Genomic DNA, 14,288 nt, shown 5'->3' with positions numbered 1-14,288 from the left:
GTGCAGCTGAGGATGTCTTTGAACTTCTGATCCTTTTGTTTCCACTGGCATTAGAGATGTGTGTCGTCATGCCTGGTTTGTGATGGGAATTGAACTCAGGGCTTCATAAATGCTAGGCAAGCACTACCAACTGAGCTAAACACCCAACCCTCAGTATAAAAACTGTAAACTGAGTTAACTAATAACACATGTGAAATCGTGCTACTGAGTCTGGCACATGGAAGGGGTTAAGTGACTTTTTGTAAGATATAGTTGTATGTGTTTTGCCTATGTGTGTGTGTGTGTGTGTGTGTGTGTGTGTGTGTATGTGTGTGTGTGTATGTGTGTGTGTGTGTGTATGTGTGTGTGTATGTGTGTGTGTATGTGTGTAGTATGTGTGTATGTGTGTGTGTATGTGTGTGTAGTATGTGTGTATGTGTGTGTGTGTGTGTGTATGTGTGTGTGTGTGTGTATGTGTGTGTAGTATGTGCATGCCGTATCAGCAGAGGCCAGGAGATGATGCTGATCCCTTAGAATTTGAATTACAGTTAGTTGCAGGTCTCCATGTGGGTGCTGGGAATTGAGCCCAGGTCCTCTGGAAGAGTAGCAAGTGTTCTTATCTACTGAGACTTCTCGCCAGCCTCCCTAACTCTCAGAAGCATTGTGTTGTTGACAGAACTTAGCCCTTGGGGCAATAAGGATACCTAGTTTTCACTGTTTATATAAACCCCAAACAGAGGAAGGTGGGGGAGAGGTCATTCTAGCAGACCTCAGGAGGAGCTAGTAGTGATGGTGCTCCCCAAAACTTCTTACAGCCTTCCAGCCTTGGCCACCAGGAGACTCCCATGGCCACCATGCTATCAGATACCAGCAAGCTGGAGACTGCTCATCAATGCCCCCTTACCATAGGGTCCTTAGCTTAAACAAGCCCTTACTTTCAGAGATTCTAGGAAGGTCAAAAGTGCCTGGTATCCTTGAGTCAAAGAAGATAGAGCTTCTAGGAAGAGAAGGAGATCTTAGGTACTGGGCCCTTCCTCTACAGAAATAGCCAGAGATTTCCAACCCTCTGCAAATCTGAGTGTCTGAATGGGTAGGGCTCACTTAAGGAAGAAGGAAGCCATAAAGCAAGGAGTCCACAGGGAAGGAGCCAAGTAGGGAGAATGAGGTCCCAGCGGAAGGTAGGTACTGGGAGCCACACCTTGGCCAATGTGTTTCCTCTGCAGCTGTACTCCAGACCCGGTTACCACACCATCTTGCTGAGCCCCTGGGAGTTTCAGTTCTTCAAACACATCTCTTGCTCCATTCTCTTAGACAACATGGCAGCTAAGCAATTGAGGAAGCCCCTCTGGATGACGGGCGCATTTAGATCCGACCCCCATGGCTATCTAGCAGTGACATCAACGGTACATCCGTGGCCACTCTTGGTGTGCTGAGGCAGTGGGGAAACAGTGCTGTATGCAGGACTGTGAGACATTGGCTCAGCTTCGCCTCAGAACACCATCAACGCTGACCTTTGGAGACTTTGTGCAGACTGCCCACGCTGTGTCAAACAGCCTTGTTCTTCTTGGTCCGAGCAAACTTTGTTTCCCTGCACAGTTTCTAATGTCGTCTTTGATCTATTTCAGGTTCCGGAACTGTGTTTACACTTACAGAATTCTGCCCAACGAGGATGATGAATTCACTGTTCAGGTAAGTCCCGAACCAGCTGGTGCCTGCTCTGGGAGAAAGTGAAAAAGAGGAGGAAGAGCAGGTGGCCCGAGGAGCCTCAGTGTGAGGACCTGGCAGAGCTTAGCTTTGTCCCCAAAGCACACGTTTTGGGCTGAGTAAATAACCGTGACTCTTCACAGATGACAAGTCTTAGGATGATAGCCACGCATGTCAGGGACTGTTGGCGGCCGTGGCTGAGAAAGGGACACGATGGTGAAGGGAGCCAAGCCAGTGGCTGTGTCTCGATCTACTGTTTTCTTTGACTACTACCAAGGAGCAAATGTACAGGGTCCAGGAAGCAGCAGAGGGGGGTGAACTTGCAAGGGAACAAGATGAGGTGAGATGGTGTCTTTAACTTCCCATAGCCCCCTTCTGCCCAATGCTGATAGCCGTGGCATCTGAATTCACTATACAAAGGCAAAATACACAAAGCTATAAAGAAACTCTATCTATCTATCTATCTATCTATCTATCTATCTATCTATCTATCATCTATCTATCTATCTATGTATCTATCTATCTATCTATCTACGTGGTGTGCTTGTAGTGGTCAGAGGACAATTTTCAGGAGCTACTTCTCTCTTTCTGCCATGCGGGTTCTGGGGATTGAACTCAAATCCTAAGCTTTGGCAGCAAGAGCCTTTACCCACTGAGTCATCTCACCAGCTGCAGGTGAACTTTAAAAGGAAAAAAAAAATCAAGAGTGCCAGTCAGTCCACGAAGACCACCATGGTGGAGCTGTGGTGCAAACATGAAGGCTTTGTCTGACCACAGTGTGTGGCAGCCGGGTGATGTGGAAGCCAGGGAAGTTATTTTTTGCTGAGCTTCGTTAAGAGAACACGGGAGTGTGCAGAAAGGAGGTGACAGTCTCGGGGTCCTGTGTGTCACTAAGTTCACGGGGACCACAGGAAGAGCCACAGCGGCGTGTGGCTCACATCCGAGCAGTGCAGTAAGAGTAGATGAGCAATTAGGTCCCATGTCACCAGAGCGGCAAGGAACAAAGTTTTCAGGGTTTAGCTGAAAAGAAAGTAGAAACAGGAAGGGACGTTGGTGACTTCCAAAACTTGAAGGGCATGATTGATTACTTAGGCCGAAGAGGTAGACTCGCGGCTGCCTTGACCAAAGGCGGTGAGTGCCTGGAAAAGCCCCTGGAAACGTGGAAGAGAGCAGCCATGACTAAAGGAAAGCCTCCCAGGGTGACTAATGATGAAATTTAAAAAAAATCACTTTGACCACTTCCAGCTGCTTGCTTCCGAGAGTCTGAGGCTGGAAGGGGACTGGCTCCATCCAGATGTGGCAGAGCTGCCTTCTAGGGGACAGATCTGCTCACACCAAGCTTCCTGTGACAAGCCAGCATAGGCCACTGTGGGCTCAAGTAACTGCCCCGCAGCATGGCATGGTGGTCAGGCAGTTCATGCTTCTACCCGGCTCTCACGTGTGCATTAGCACCAGGATGGATGGAGGGTCGGCCGGAAGGTCTCAGGTTGGTCTAGGGATCAGAAAGTACCTGTGCCCGCCTAGTGTTTACTGGGAATCGCCAGGACAGACTTGGGTCCACTTAAGCAAACGCTCTGTTCAAGGTTTTAGCTGATGTTCATCATCCGAATATTTTCTCACATGTGGACGCCGCAGCTTCTGAGGACGTGGCTGGCCCAGGGGAGGTGGCTTAGGCAAGAGGTGGGCCTCTGTGGTCTCTGCTCTTTTATCCGAGCCTAGGTCTATGTGAACTTTGCCTGGTGGCCTGGGGTCCTTCTCAGGTGGCTTCCTGCTAGGAGTTGACTCTCTTAAAAGTTAGTCGGTGTCTTTGATCTTTCTCCCCCTTTGTGGTTTCTTCTATTCCTTCAAAGTGACGACAACTTTGAGTGTGACTGGAAAAGACGTGACTTTGTGGCTTCTTGTCGAGGGTTTGTGCCCACAGCTCGTAAACCCGTAACTTCATCTGTCTGGAGTCTGTGCCCACGTTGTCTTCACTCTCTTGCTTTGGTGGCTTCCTGTGACCTCATAAATGACCACAGACCTTCAGTGGCTCTTCCCTGGGAGCTTCCGTGGGTTTAGGGGGTCGCTCTGGCTGATTACTGCAAGGGGCTACTGTCCTTGGTGGCCAGAAGGACACTAGGAAAGCCCAGAGCTTGGGCCCAGAGGCACTGGGGCCCTGGCTGGGTTCTACCTCAGTGAGTCAGCTCTTCTGTGGGTTTGCCCCTCCCCTGCTGAGAGCAGTGCCCTTTTCACGGCCCAGCCCCCAACGGGAATCTGATTGGCTCAGACACCAACAGCTTTCTCTGCCTGGACCACTCACAGGCTACTGAGCTCTGTGCTGCTTGGAGGTTAAGAAGCAGGTGCCTGCCCACCACTGACAGATGGGGACAGAGCATGGCCTGCTACGGCCACCTCAGCAAGGCAGTGGGCAGGCAGTTTTCAAGGAAGAGATATGGCATCTCTGGGCATAATTGTTTCCAATCTTGCACTTGACCTAAGACTGTCTTGATCACCAAGCTAATCAAGAGGCAGAAAGCATGGGCCTAGATGGTCTAGGGAATTCCCCGTTTGTAAGGATGTCCTTTCTTATAAAAAAACAAAAACAGAAGGAAAACAAATAAAACAACAACAAAAAACAAATGCTAGTGGCAGGGCCCGTTGCTCAATTGGTAGGGAGCCTGCCTAGCATATGCAGCCCACAGCTGGATTCCCTGCTACTGCATAATGTCTGGCATAGTATCACATACCTGTAATCTTAGCACTTTCGGGGCTAGAGCTAAGGCGATCAAAGTTCTAAGTCATCCTCGGCTACATAGTGAGTTTGAGTTCAGCCCAGACTACTTGAGACCCTCCCTCAAACGCACGCACACACACACACACACACACACACACACACACACACACACACACACACATGCACTCACACACTCACACACACATGCACTCACACACGCATGCACGCACACTAAAATAACCAATAGCATATGACTACTGAGGAGCAAATCAAAGCTCACACGCAGTGAAGCCAAGTCAGAGCTGTCCTTCAGGAAGCCCTGCGACTGGTCCTAGCTTATTTTAACTCTAGTTCCCCTTTTCACATTGAAACGAAAACCTACATTCTTTCCTGAGCTTAGCCACAGTTTCTGTATAACTCATTCCTACTACCTGAACCCGTTCAGTGTCAGCAGAAGCGGGAGCTAGGCTGAGACACTGCACAGTGCAACACCAAGACTGTTTCGTGGATGGGAGAGACAGGGCAGAGGGCCCCCTGAGATGGGCCCTTCCTCACCTGCGTGGCTGCTGTTTGATCATGAGTAGCACTGGGCCATGGGTTCCGTGCGTTCAGGACTTTGCAGCCACCTGGCTTTGTTCAGCAACTGCTAGGAAACCAAACAGGAAAGTAGAATGTCACATTTTCCCTGCTGTGGTCACAGTTCTGTGAATGGAGGGAGGGAGTGGTCTGCATGGACCCATTCCTCCCTTCGCTGCTTAGAAGCAATGCAGCCATGTCCAGGTCTTTATAAGAAAGGAGACAGCCGCGACTACTTCCTTAGTCTGCAAGGTGAGAAAGGGACGGAAACACGGAAGAAAATGAGAGGGAACGAGATGGAGAGGGAGAAGGACAAAGAACAAGAGAAGACACAGGAGGGGGCATGGTAAAAGAGAGAAAGGGAAGGATAATGAGGGAAGGAAAAGTCTAGGAAGAGGAAGGCTTTGGATGAGATGGGAGCAATTCCTGCAAAGGAAAAAAGGTGGGTGCCAGACAAGAGGCAGCAGAGCCGATGGTGACAGGGGGAGGCTATGGGTGTGGGAAGGTGTCTATGGCGGCTGTCTACCCCAGGCTCTGTCAGTCTGCTCTCAGCAAGGATCTGCAGTAATGGCAGGGATCTGTGAAGCCGTTTAAGACAGGTTCTCAGACCCAGAGAATCTTCTGCACCTAAGGTTCACGTTAACTTCCTCTGGGTACTATGTGAGGCCAGAGACAGGCAGGATGCTCAGCCCATCTGGTCCCAGGTTTCCACACCCAAAGATGGGGTTCTTATGAATCCTGGGTCCTTCCTGAAACTACAAAGGAAGTGACTCTCCCCTCGGGGAAGTGGCACCCATCTTGGGCCTCTGACTTCAGAATGAGCTGTTTGCCCAGTGCTGCCCTTTGGAGTAGCTCTGCTCCCTGGGAAGCAAGGGAGAGTCTGAGGCAGGTCAAGGAGACCTAACAGACAACTACACTGTAGCTGAGGGAGGCTGCAGGGCTCTGAGCAGCCTTTAGACAGGGTACCCCAACCAGGTCCACCATTGAATTGAATAGGGGCTGCTAGACTTCACTTGCTGCCAGACACTTATTCCTGTGAATAAGAAGAAAAATAGACCCACTCATAACTCCATCACACGGATATCTCTAAGAACTTCCTGTCTCTGCTGAGCTGGCAGCATGTCAGGGATAAGGACTGTGGAGACGGGGGTACCGAGGCTCTTGATCCATGTTCTGAGGAAGAGGGACTCTGAGATGATCTTTCCCATAGACGCCGAGGCTACTCTTTCAGACAGAAGGAAACCCCAGAGGCCAGAGCCTGCCGTGACCTGTGTAGTTCAGACGTGTGAGTCAAGTTCCTGGTCCCTGGTGGTGTCTGTCACATTGCTCTGGACAGTGTGGCATCTGGAGAAAGAACAAAACCACGCTGTAAGAGCTGATCCGTCACAAGTGTCTGGGAGGGCAAACGGTTGAGTCGTTGTTATGAAGTTCAGGAAGCCGGTGGCAGCTGTTATTGTTCTGAGTGGTCACCGAGTGAAATAAAGATTCCGTCTGAACCTTTGGGCAAAGGATGTGGCTCAAACACACACTTCCTGACGTTGCACAAGGAGGGACTCAGAACAGGTTCAGGGGCTAACATGGCCATGTGAGGACACGGGGGCCCTCTTTGTGTCATGGCAGCTATATCCTGGGGTCCTGCATTTTCATTTCTTTCTGTCTGCTGTAAACACAGACAGGTCTACTTTTCTACGTCTTTGACTGTCTCAAAACATCTTGCAGCTGGGTTCATATTTGAAAGGGAGATTCTTGGGACCAAGTTTCCTTTCGACATTCCCCAGAGGTGTTCCTCTGTAGCTTTCGAGATGCAGTGCGACTGAGTCCCAGACACCAACCCAAGTCCAAGTTCATGCTGGTTCTAGTGGTGGGAGGGATGGATCCTGCCATCCTCTCTCCACATCATCCTGTCCGCTTCCCCCCCCCCCCCCCCGTGGCTAACATCTAGATTATTTTGAACCTGGTCGCTTTGCAAACTCAGGTTTTTCTTTGACCCAAAGGTTTTTCTTGTTTCGCTTTTTTAAATTTGTTCCAGCTCATCTGTTTTATTGTCTCAGATTCTCCTGAGAAAGTCAAGTCTCTCCCTCATCTGTTAGCTGCCTGGAGCATCCTTACTCTCAGGAGCAAACAAAACACCACCCCCTCCTCCGTGTGCCTGTAGGAAAGCTAATTCATTCCCAGGTGACTGGGCAAAGATATTCATTCTATCTGCCATCTCTACCTCAAACACTAGCCTTTTCTTCCCCATCTCTGCATACCCCCAGGCTATCTTGTTGCTTCATGGCCCAGAACCTTAGGGTCTGCTTTGCTTTTGCTGGAAACAGCATCCTTTCTTGTCCCACATAGCACAGAGCTGACACTAGCCCTGCCTTGCGGTCGATGGGCTCAGACCAGGGAACAATATGCAATTGCAGTCAACGAGATGTGACAGGAAGGCTCTCTGTGGGGCGTCTGATCAAAGTCCTTCTTAGAAACAGACACAAGGAAAACTGGCTCCGGACCCACCAACTAGATGATAGCTGGAGTCACTGCCACTGTTTGGTGACCATAAGGGAAGGCAACCAGAGAGTGAGGTCAACGTGCAGATGGCAGAGCAGAAACACAAAATGAACCCCAGCCCGAATGGTGCCATTGGATTCGCTGAAAAAAAAAAAAAAAAAAAAACAAAACCTAGGAACTGGCTGGCCCCTGGGTTTCCTGTTAGTGAGAGAGTTCCTTTGGGTTTAAGTTCTTAAAGGGGTCTGTTACCTGCAGGTGAAAGGGACCTAACATATAAGGTTAGGTCTACTCTAATAGAATCTCAAAACAGAAAGTGTACATTTTAAATTGAGCACCAAGTTTCACTGCACCACAAGCCCCTAAACCACGGTTGGCAGCCTCTGATACACCTCCCTTCTTTGTCCCGGTCAGCGCTATGCTGACATGATTGGTTCTGTCCCCTACCAGACATTCCTAACGATTTGTCTGTGTGCTCAGTAAACTTAAATCAGGAAAGGGACAAAAAATCAATCCCCATTTAGCAACCTCTGTGCCCGGGGAAGACATCTCAAATTCTGGCTCTCTGTGGGATGATTTAGTTTTCCGTCTCAGCTTGCCCTTTGAGATCAGGGGCCACCCAGAGCTGTATTGAACAGGGTGAATCTTTTCTCCCGGGAAATACCACCGCCCCCAGAAAAGCAATACTAGATCACTCATGAACACAGCCACCTTGGGCTGGGGAGGTAGCTCACTCACTCAGTAAAGTGCTGGCCACGCAAACATGAGGACGTGTGTCTGTGGCAAAGAACGGCACAGCTATGTGTGCCTGTAATCCCAACAGAGGAATGGGAGGGGCAGAATAAGGTGGATCCTGGGAGCTCATTGGCCAGCTAGTCTAGCCTAATTGGTCAGCTCTTAGTTCAGTGAGACCCGGTCTTAAAAAATAAGATGGAGGGGCTGGAGAGATGAGAGCACTTCTTCTAGAAGAGCAGAGTTTGATTCCCAGCACTCACATGATGGCTCACAGCCACTTGTAACTCTTCTGGTCTTTGTAAGCGCCAAGCTCATAAGCTTGTAAGCTCAGGCATACACGAAGCAAAACACCCATACACACAAAATTTACATTTAAATTTTTTTTATAAAGATGGAGAATAACTGAGGAAGACACCTAACATTTGCCTCTGGCCTCCACGCATGCACACACACGTATGTGCATTCCTGCACACACGCATATTCCCCCACAAATGCATGCACGTGAACACGCACGCACACATGCACACAAACACACGTAAAAAGGACAGATATCTCACGCTCTACCTTCCAGGCGACTATTCAATTTGAGGTCATTGTTCTGCTTATTTGGGGTGCCCAAAGCTCCTCCCAGTCCGCAGTGAGCATCCAGTAGCCACTGATGGATCACGTCTGCTGGCCCCTTGAGATGACAGAAGCAGCTGCAGGCCCCACTGGACAGCAAGACTTGTTTTGCCCTGCTGCAATTGTTCTTAAGCCTCCACGACCCTCTCTGAAGTCATCACCCACTGACACATGCCTTTCTTCCTGTGGTCAAGTTCTTTTGAACCCTGGGAAGGCTTCTCTCCCCAGTGACTCACTCTTGCCGTAACTACCTCCCAGGAGGCCTGCACTTCAGTATTGAGATACTGGCTGCGACAAGCTCGCCTCACTGTCTAGTCACTTTCTTTACTGACCCTGATGCCAGCTGCTCTTTCACCGTTCCTTCCTGTGGGTTCCCACTCCTGGTCTCCGTGGCCTCATGGCTTGAGGCTGCTGTGTGCTGCCCAGGTAGTCACTCCCACAGCCCTGTTTTCAGAGAAGGCTCTTGGCCAGGTTTTAGGTGACACTGATTCCCTTGGTGATGCCGCCCATGCTCCTGAACCTGTCTCGTTCCCAGAAGCAATGGGCCACTGTGGCAATGCTCTCCCATGAAGATTTAAGAACTGAGAGAGACCGTCACATAAAGTACAGAACCCAGTATACCACAATGATTGGTTTTACACGATGGAACAGATAAACCCAAAGTCCAAAGGCTGGTTAGCTGCCACACCAGCACAGGGTGACCCTGGCAACCACCTAGGCTTGCTCAGATCTGGGAACACCAGACACAGCAAGGAGAGATAGCGAGGAGACATGGAAGACTTGAGATCTCCAGAGTCTGGGAAAGGCGGTTGGAATGTCCATGGGGGAACTGGAACCAAGGCTGAGTGGCCATGGACAGAGTGGGGGGAGACCCTGGATCCTGTGTCTAGGAAAGACTGCCGACACCTGCTCACTGGGGCAGAACCCCTCTGCTTGGAAGAACCAGGAAGACAGAGGCAGGGATGGAGTCAAGGCTGGTTGGTCCCTGGAGTAGTCCCACTAAGGGAGGGTCAGAGTGAGTCCATTACTTCACTCAGTGTCTATCATATCATCCCTTGTTGCCATGGAATCCATTTAGTGAGCCCCCACAGGAGCCAGGCGCTCAGGACACACTATTTCACTTAATCCTGGCAAGAGGAATATTATTCTAACTTTAAATTTAGGGAAACAAGGCAGCGAGATGGCTCTCCGGGTCCGCCTGTGGCTGATCACCCCAACATCTCGTCTCAGAGCCTTTCTCCTCAGACCTCCCCATCTAGTCCCTCCCCACCGCTCTCCTGTTCCACACCGCTCACCTCTATCTCAGCTGTATTTGTTTGCCAATAGTGATACAACTCAGTGGTGTGCAATTCCACACACTCATCATTTCGTATTTTCGGAGACCCTAGGTCCGAAAATGGCCTTCATTGGCTGTGCCGAGATCAAGGTATGAGCAGAACCGTGCCACTTCTGAAGGCTTCAGGAGAAAAGAAAATCCTCTTTCTTGTCTTTTTCTGTATCTTGGGTTCCCTGGAATCCCTGACTGGCGGTCGCCTCCTCTGTCCTTCAAGCCAGTAATGGCGGTCATCACTGTTTCATGATGCCAGTGGCCTAGCCCTGTGATTCTTCTGATGAACTGGTGTCCTTTCCTATCTCAGATCAGACATGGGCAACTTGAGTTCACGCTTGCTATATGACAGCTTATTCACAGGTTCTGAGGTGGCGACACGGACCTCTATGGAACCAGGTGGGGAAGTCATTATGTTGCCTTACACAGCAGCTGTGTGCCTGATCTATCCACTCAACTATCTTATCTGGCTCCGTTCTGAGAACAGAAGATGTATCCAACCGAGCTGAGACCTTGTCTGCCTTGTACTGAAGAGCTAGAGATGCCCCTGTACCCGTTAGGTACCCAATAAACATTGGCTAAATGCAGGCGCCATTAGGGACTCCATAAATATTGGCTCAATGCAGGCTCGGTGGTGCCGGCTCGCCAGCTTGTGCTGAGGAAGTGAAGACAGGAGAATCTCTGGGCCTCACTGGCCAGTCAGCCTAGCTATGAGCGAGGCCAAGCCAATGAGAAACTTTGACTCTGAAGCAGGGTGAACACTTCCTGGGATGTGTGACACCCAAGGTTGTCCTCTGGCCTCCACACGCGTGCTTACAAACACACACACGTGCACACACACACACATGCACACACACACACACACACACTCCCCCACAAACATGCACACACACATACATAAACACACATAAATAAAGATCGGCTAAATGATTCAGCACACAGAAAACCTCTAAGGAGAAGAGATGAGCCATTGTGTCCTATAGCCCTGTCCCTCATGGCGTCACCAAGGTCCCCCAGTCGTTACCTTCAGGGCCTCCCTGCAGCCCAGTGCACCTGGGGTGACACCAGGGCACGGAGCATCTGGGGCCAATCACACAACTACTGAGACAGCTCTCCCGAGCTGCTCCTTGAGGCAGCTCTTCTCTGGGCTGGCTCCCGGGCCAAGCACGCCCACCTGTCTGCCAGCTGTCACTCCTGTCTCCCAGAGTACCTTGAGAGTTTTACAGAAAGTAAAGAAAGAAGCAGGGAGGAAGAGCCACTCGGGGATATCATTAAGGATAAAAATATGCCACGTCGCAGGCCCTGGCAACCTGGAAATGGAGAACCAGGAAATTGCTCGTGTTCCCAGAACTGTGGTGTCTGTATCCGAGTGGTCCCAAATGCTGTGTCTAAATTCCTAACAGGGGACAATTTAAAAGTTATGTAAGTGTCTATCTCTTTTCTTTTTCTCGTGATGCTAAGAATTCAACCCAAGCCAGGTGGTGGTGGTGTGCGCACTTGGGAGGCAGAGGCAGGCGGACCTTTGTGAGTTCAAGGTCATCCTGGTCTACAGAATGAGTTCCAGGACAGCCAGGGCTACACAGAAAAAAATCCTGTCTTGAAAACTAAAAAAGAAAAAGGAATTCAACCCAAGGCCTTGCAGACCCTAGGCAAGTGGTCTACCACTGAGCTACACCCCTAACCCCGCAGCATGCCACTAAAGACAGATTTTGCTTGTGTGAAGTGGGAAAAGGACTTGGAAATAGTGAAAAGATGCCCTTCCCTGGTTGTGTGCAATAGAAGAAGGCTTCTTAAAGTCTGATGTCAAGCATGGGAGAAGGAGACTGACAGGAACCTCTCCTGTCCCCAACTTTTCACCTAGTCTTCTGCCTAGAAACACAGCCTGGCCAATGAGCCCGGCCTTTGCTATCTCCAGTCCTCAGGGACACCTCCCCCATACCATCCACCCAGGGCTCAGTAGATTCCTTTAAGATAAAGGATGAGTGGGTGGAATAATCTTGACCTCAAGAGGAAAATGAGCACACAGGAAGAACAAGGGGAAACTGTCATGGCCTGAGAGAAATGGAGGAAGCAGTAGGCACCCTTCCAACCCAAGGGAGCCACACACACGTTTACAACACCTGGGAGCACTGTGTGCTACCACCCTAGTGGTTACATCTGAGGGTTGCTGCGATCGAATATGTGCTGTTTCTGCTTCTTCTTTAAGGAAGGTAGAAAGCAGGAATGAGGGCGTTCAGATCGAAAATATGAAACACAAGTGAAAGCCCCTCACCCCGAGACCAGTTTCCCTTCCTGGAAAGGTATCAGTGTGAGTGCGTGTCTCTCAGATGCAGCTGTAGAATTTGCAATGCATTTGGCACCATAGAAATCGCGTTGAAGCATGACGAGGGCTCACAGAGGCATTCTTTAATGGTGTGTGGCGGGGACGAGCTGCAAAAACTTGACAGGAGCTGGGGCGGTGGCTTAGTCTGGAACGCACCTGCATTGCAAGGTCAAGGACCTGAGGGGATCCCCAGAAGCCACAGAACAGCTCTGGGTGGAGTGAGAATGATCACACCCTCAGCACTGTGTGAGAGACAGGAAGATCCCCGTCTTATCCAGCCTAGCATAATTGATGAGTTCTAGGCCAATGAGGGATCCTACTTCAAAGGATCCTGAGGAGGACACCTGAGGGAACCTCTAGTTTCCACAGGGATGTGCACATACACATGTACAAAACACATACACATACGTGCACAGTACATGTATATAAATTTACATAAACAAGATGAAGAAATTGTTGGCCTCCCAGCAGCATCTCCTGGCTTCCCTATGACACCACATACAAACAAAGGAATGCATAATTTAACATTGTTTTTAATTTGGGAATAATTGTGTGATGTCTCATCAGCAAAGCAGTTGTGCCTGGTTACAAGTGCACTGGGATTTTGGCGGTTTCGGGGGTTGTTGCGCAGGAACAGGCACTACAGGTTGAGTGATCCTTGTCAACCAGGAATCAGTTGGGAGAAGTGGTTTGAATTTATGGCTTCTTTCCCCCTGGATGTTGGAATATTTCTACATACAACCTGAAGCCAGAGGCCAAGGCAGGACCAAGACCCAAGTGAGAACACAAAACCCTTCTGTTTTGAGTAGACCTTACACAGCTAGCCTGAAGGTCGCTTTCTGTAGTACATTAGCATTCCTGTGTTTTGACTGAGACCTGTCATGTGATGTCAGGAGTGGAGTTCCCCACTTGTGACATCTGTTGGCTTACTCAAAAGGTTTTGGGTTTTGAAGCATTTCGGATTTGGGGTTTCTGGATTAGAGGTACTCCCTGCCATAGTCACTGTTCCATTGCTGTGAAGAGACACCATGACCAAGGCAACTCTTACAAAAGGAAGCATTTAACTAGGGCCTTGCTTACTGTTTCAGAGGTCAATCTGGTGTCATGGTGGGGAGCGTGGTGGCACACAGGCAGACATGGTGCTGGAAAAGGAGCTGAGAGTTCTACATCTTGGTATGCCAGCAGAGAGAGAGAGAGAGAGAGAGAGAGACTGGGCCTGGAGTGGACTTTGGAAACCTCAAAACCCACCCCAAGTGACACACTTCCCCCAACAAGGCCACACCACCTAACCCTTCTAATTCTTTTCAAATATTGCCACTCCCTAATGATTAAGCATTCAAATGTATAAGCCCATGAGGACCATTCTTATTCAATGTAATAATTAATTGTTATTCATTATTACTAATTAATTATTTATGAATGTAATAATTATTACAGTTCCTCTGTAATAATTAATGTGACAATGGCATCCATCCCTTGAGTCCTCAGAAAAGTGTGCCTGTCTTATACTTAAAGCCTCCAAGGCAGAAACTGGCTGGCAGGCTAATCTTTTGATTCTTAAAATTTTATGAATTAGTTGATTAAAGCTACACTAGCTGCTGGCCTCCTGGGAGAGAAGACTCCTCCCTAGGCTGGAACTCCCCTGGGTCGAGTCCAGGCTGGCAGCCACTGGGCACTGTGGGAGAGAGAGCCAGCCTGCCTCACATACGGACATCCTTTCTTTTGTGTTTCTTGTCTTGGCTTTTGTTCTTTCTTCCGCCTAAGAGAAACACAAAAAGCTTTAAAAAATCATTCTGGCAGGGTCTGGCTGAATGACTCAG

General features: G+C 49.5%; 1 protein-coding gene across 1 annotated transcript in view; it reads left to right on the top strand.

Annotated features, from left to right (window-relative positions):
• Positions 1-14,288, top strand: part of Inpp5d (inositol polyphosphate-5-phosphatase D) — a 110,610-nt gene that overhangs the window by 14,709 nt on the left and 81,613 nt on the right. The window contains exon 2 of the mRNA XM_075951187.1: positions 1,605-1,668. Coding sequence (XP_075807302.1) covers positions 1,605-1,668 — 64 coding nt within the window. The remainder of the gene's footprint in view (positions 1-1,604; positions 1,669-14,288) is intronic.

The sequence above is a fragment of the Microtus pennsylvanicus genome, chromosome 17 (assembly GCF_037038515.1).
Source record: "Microtus pennsylvanicus isolate mMicPen1 chromosome 17, mMicPen1.hap1, whole genome shotgun sequence".
Lineage (NCBI taxonomy): Eukaryota > Metazoa > Chordata > Mammalia > Rodentia > Cricetidae > Microtus > Microtus pennsylvanicus.
Note: the sequence above shows the minus strand (reverse complement) of the source record. Positions and strands in the feature narration are given on the sequence as shown.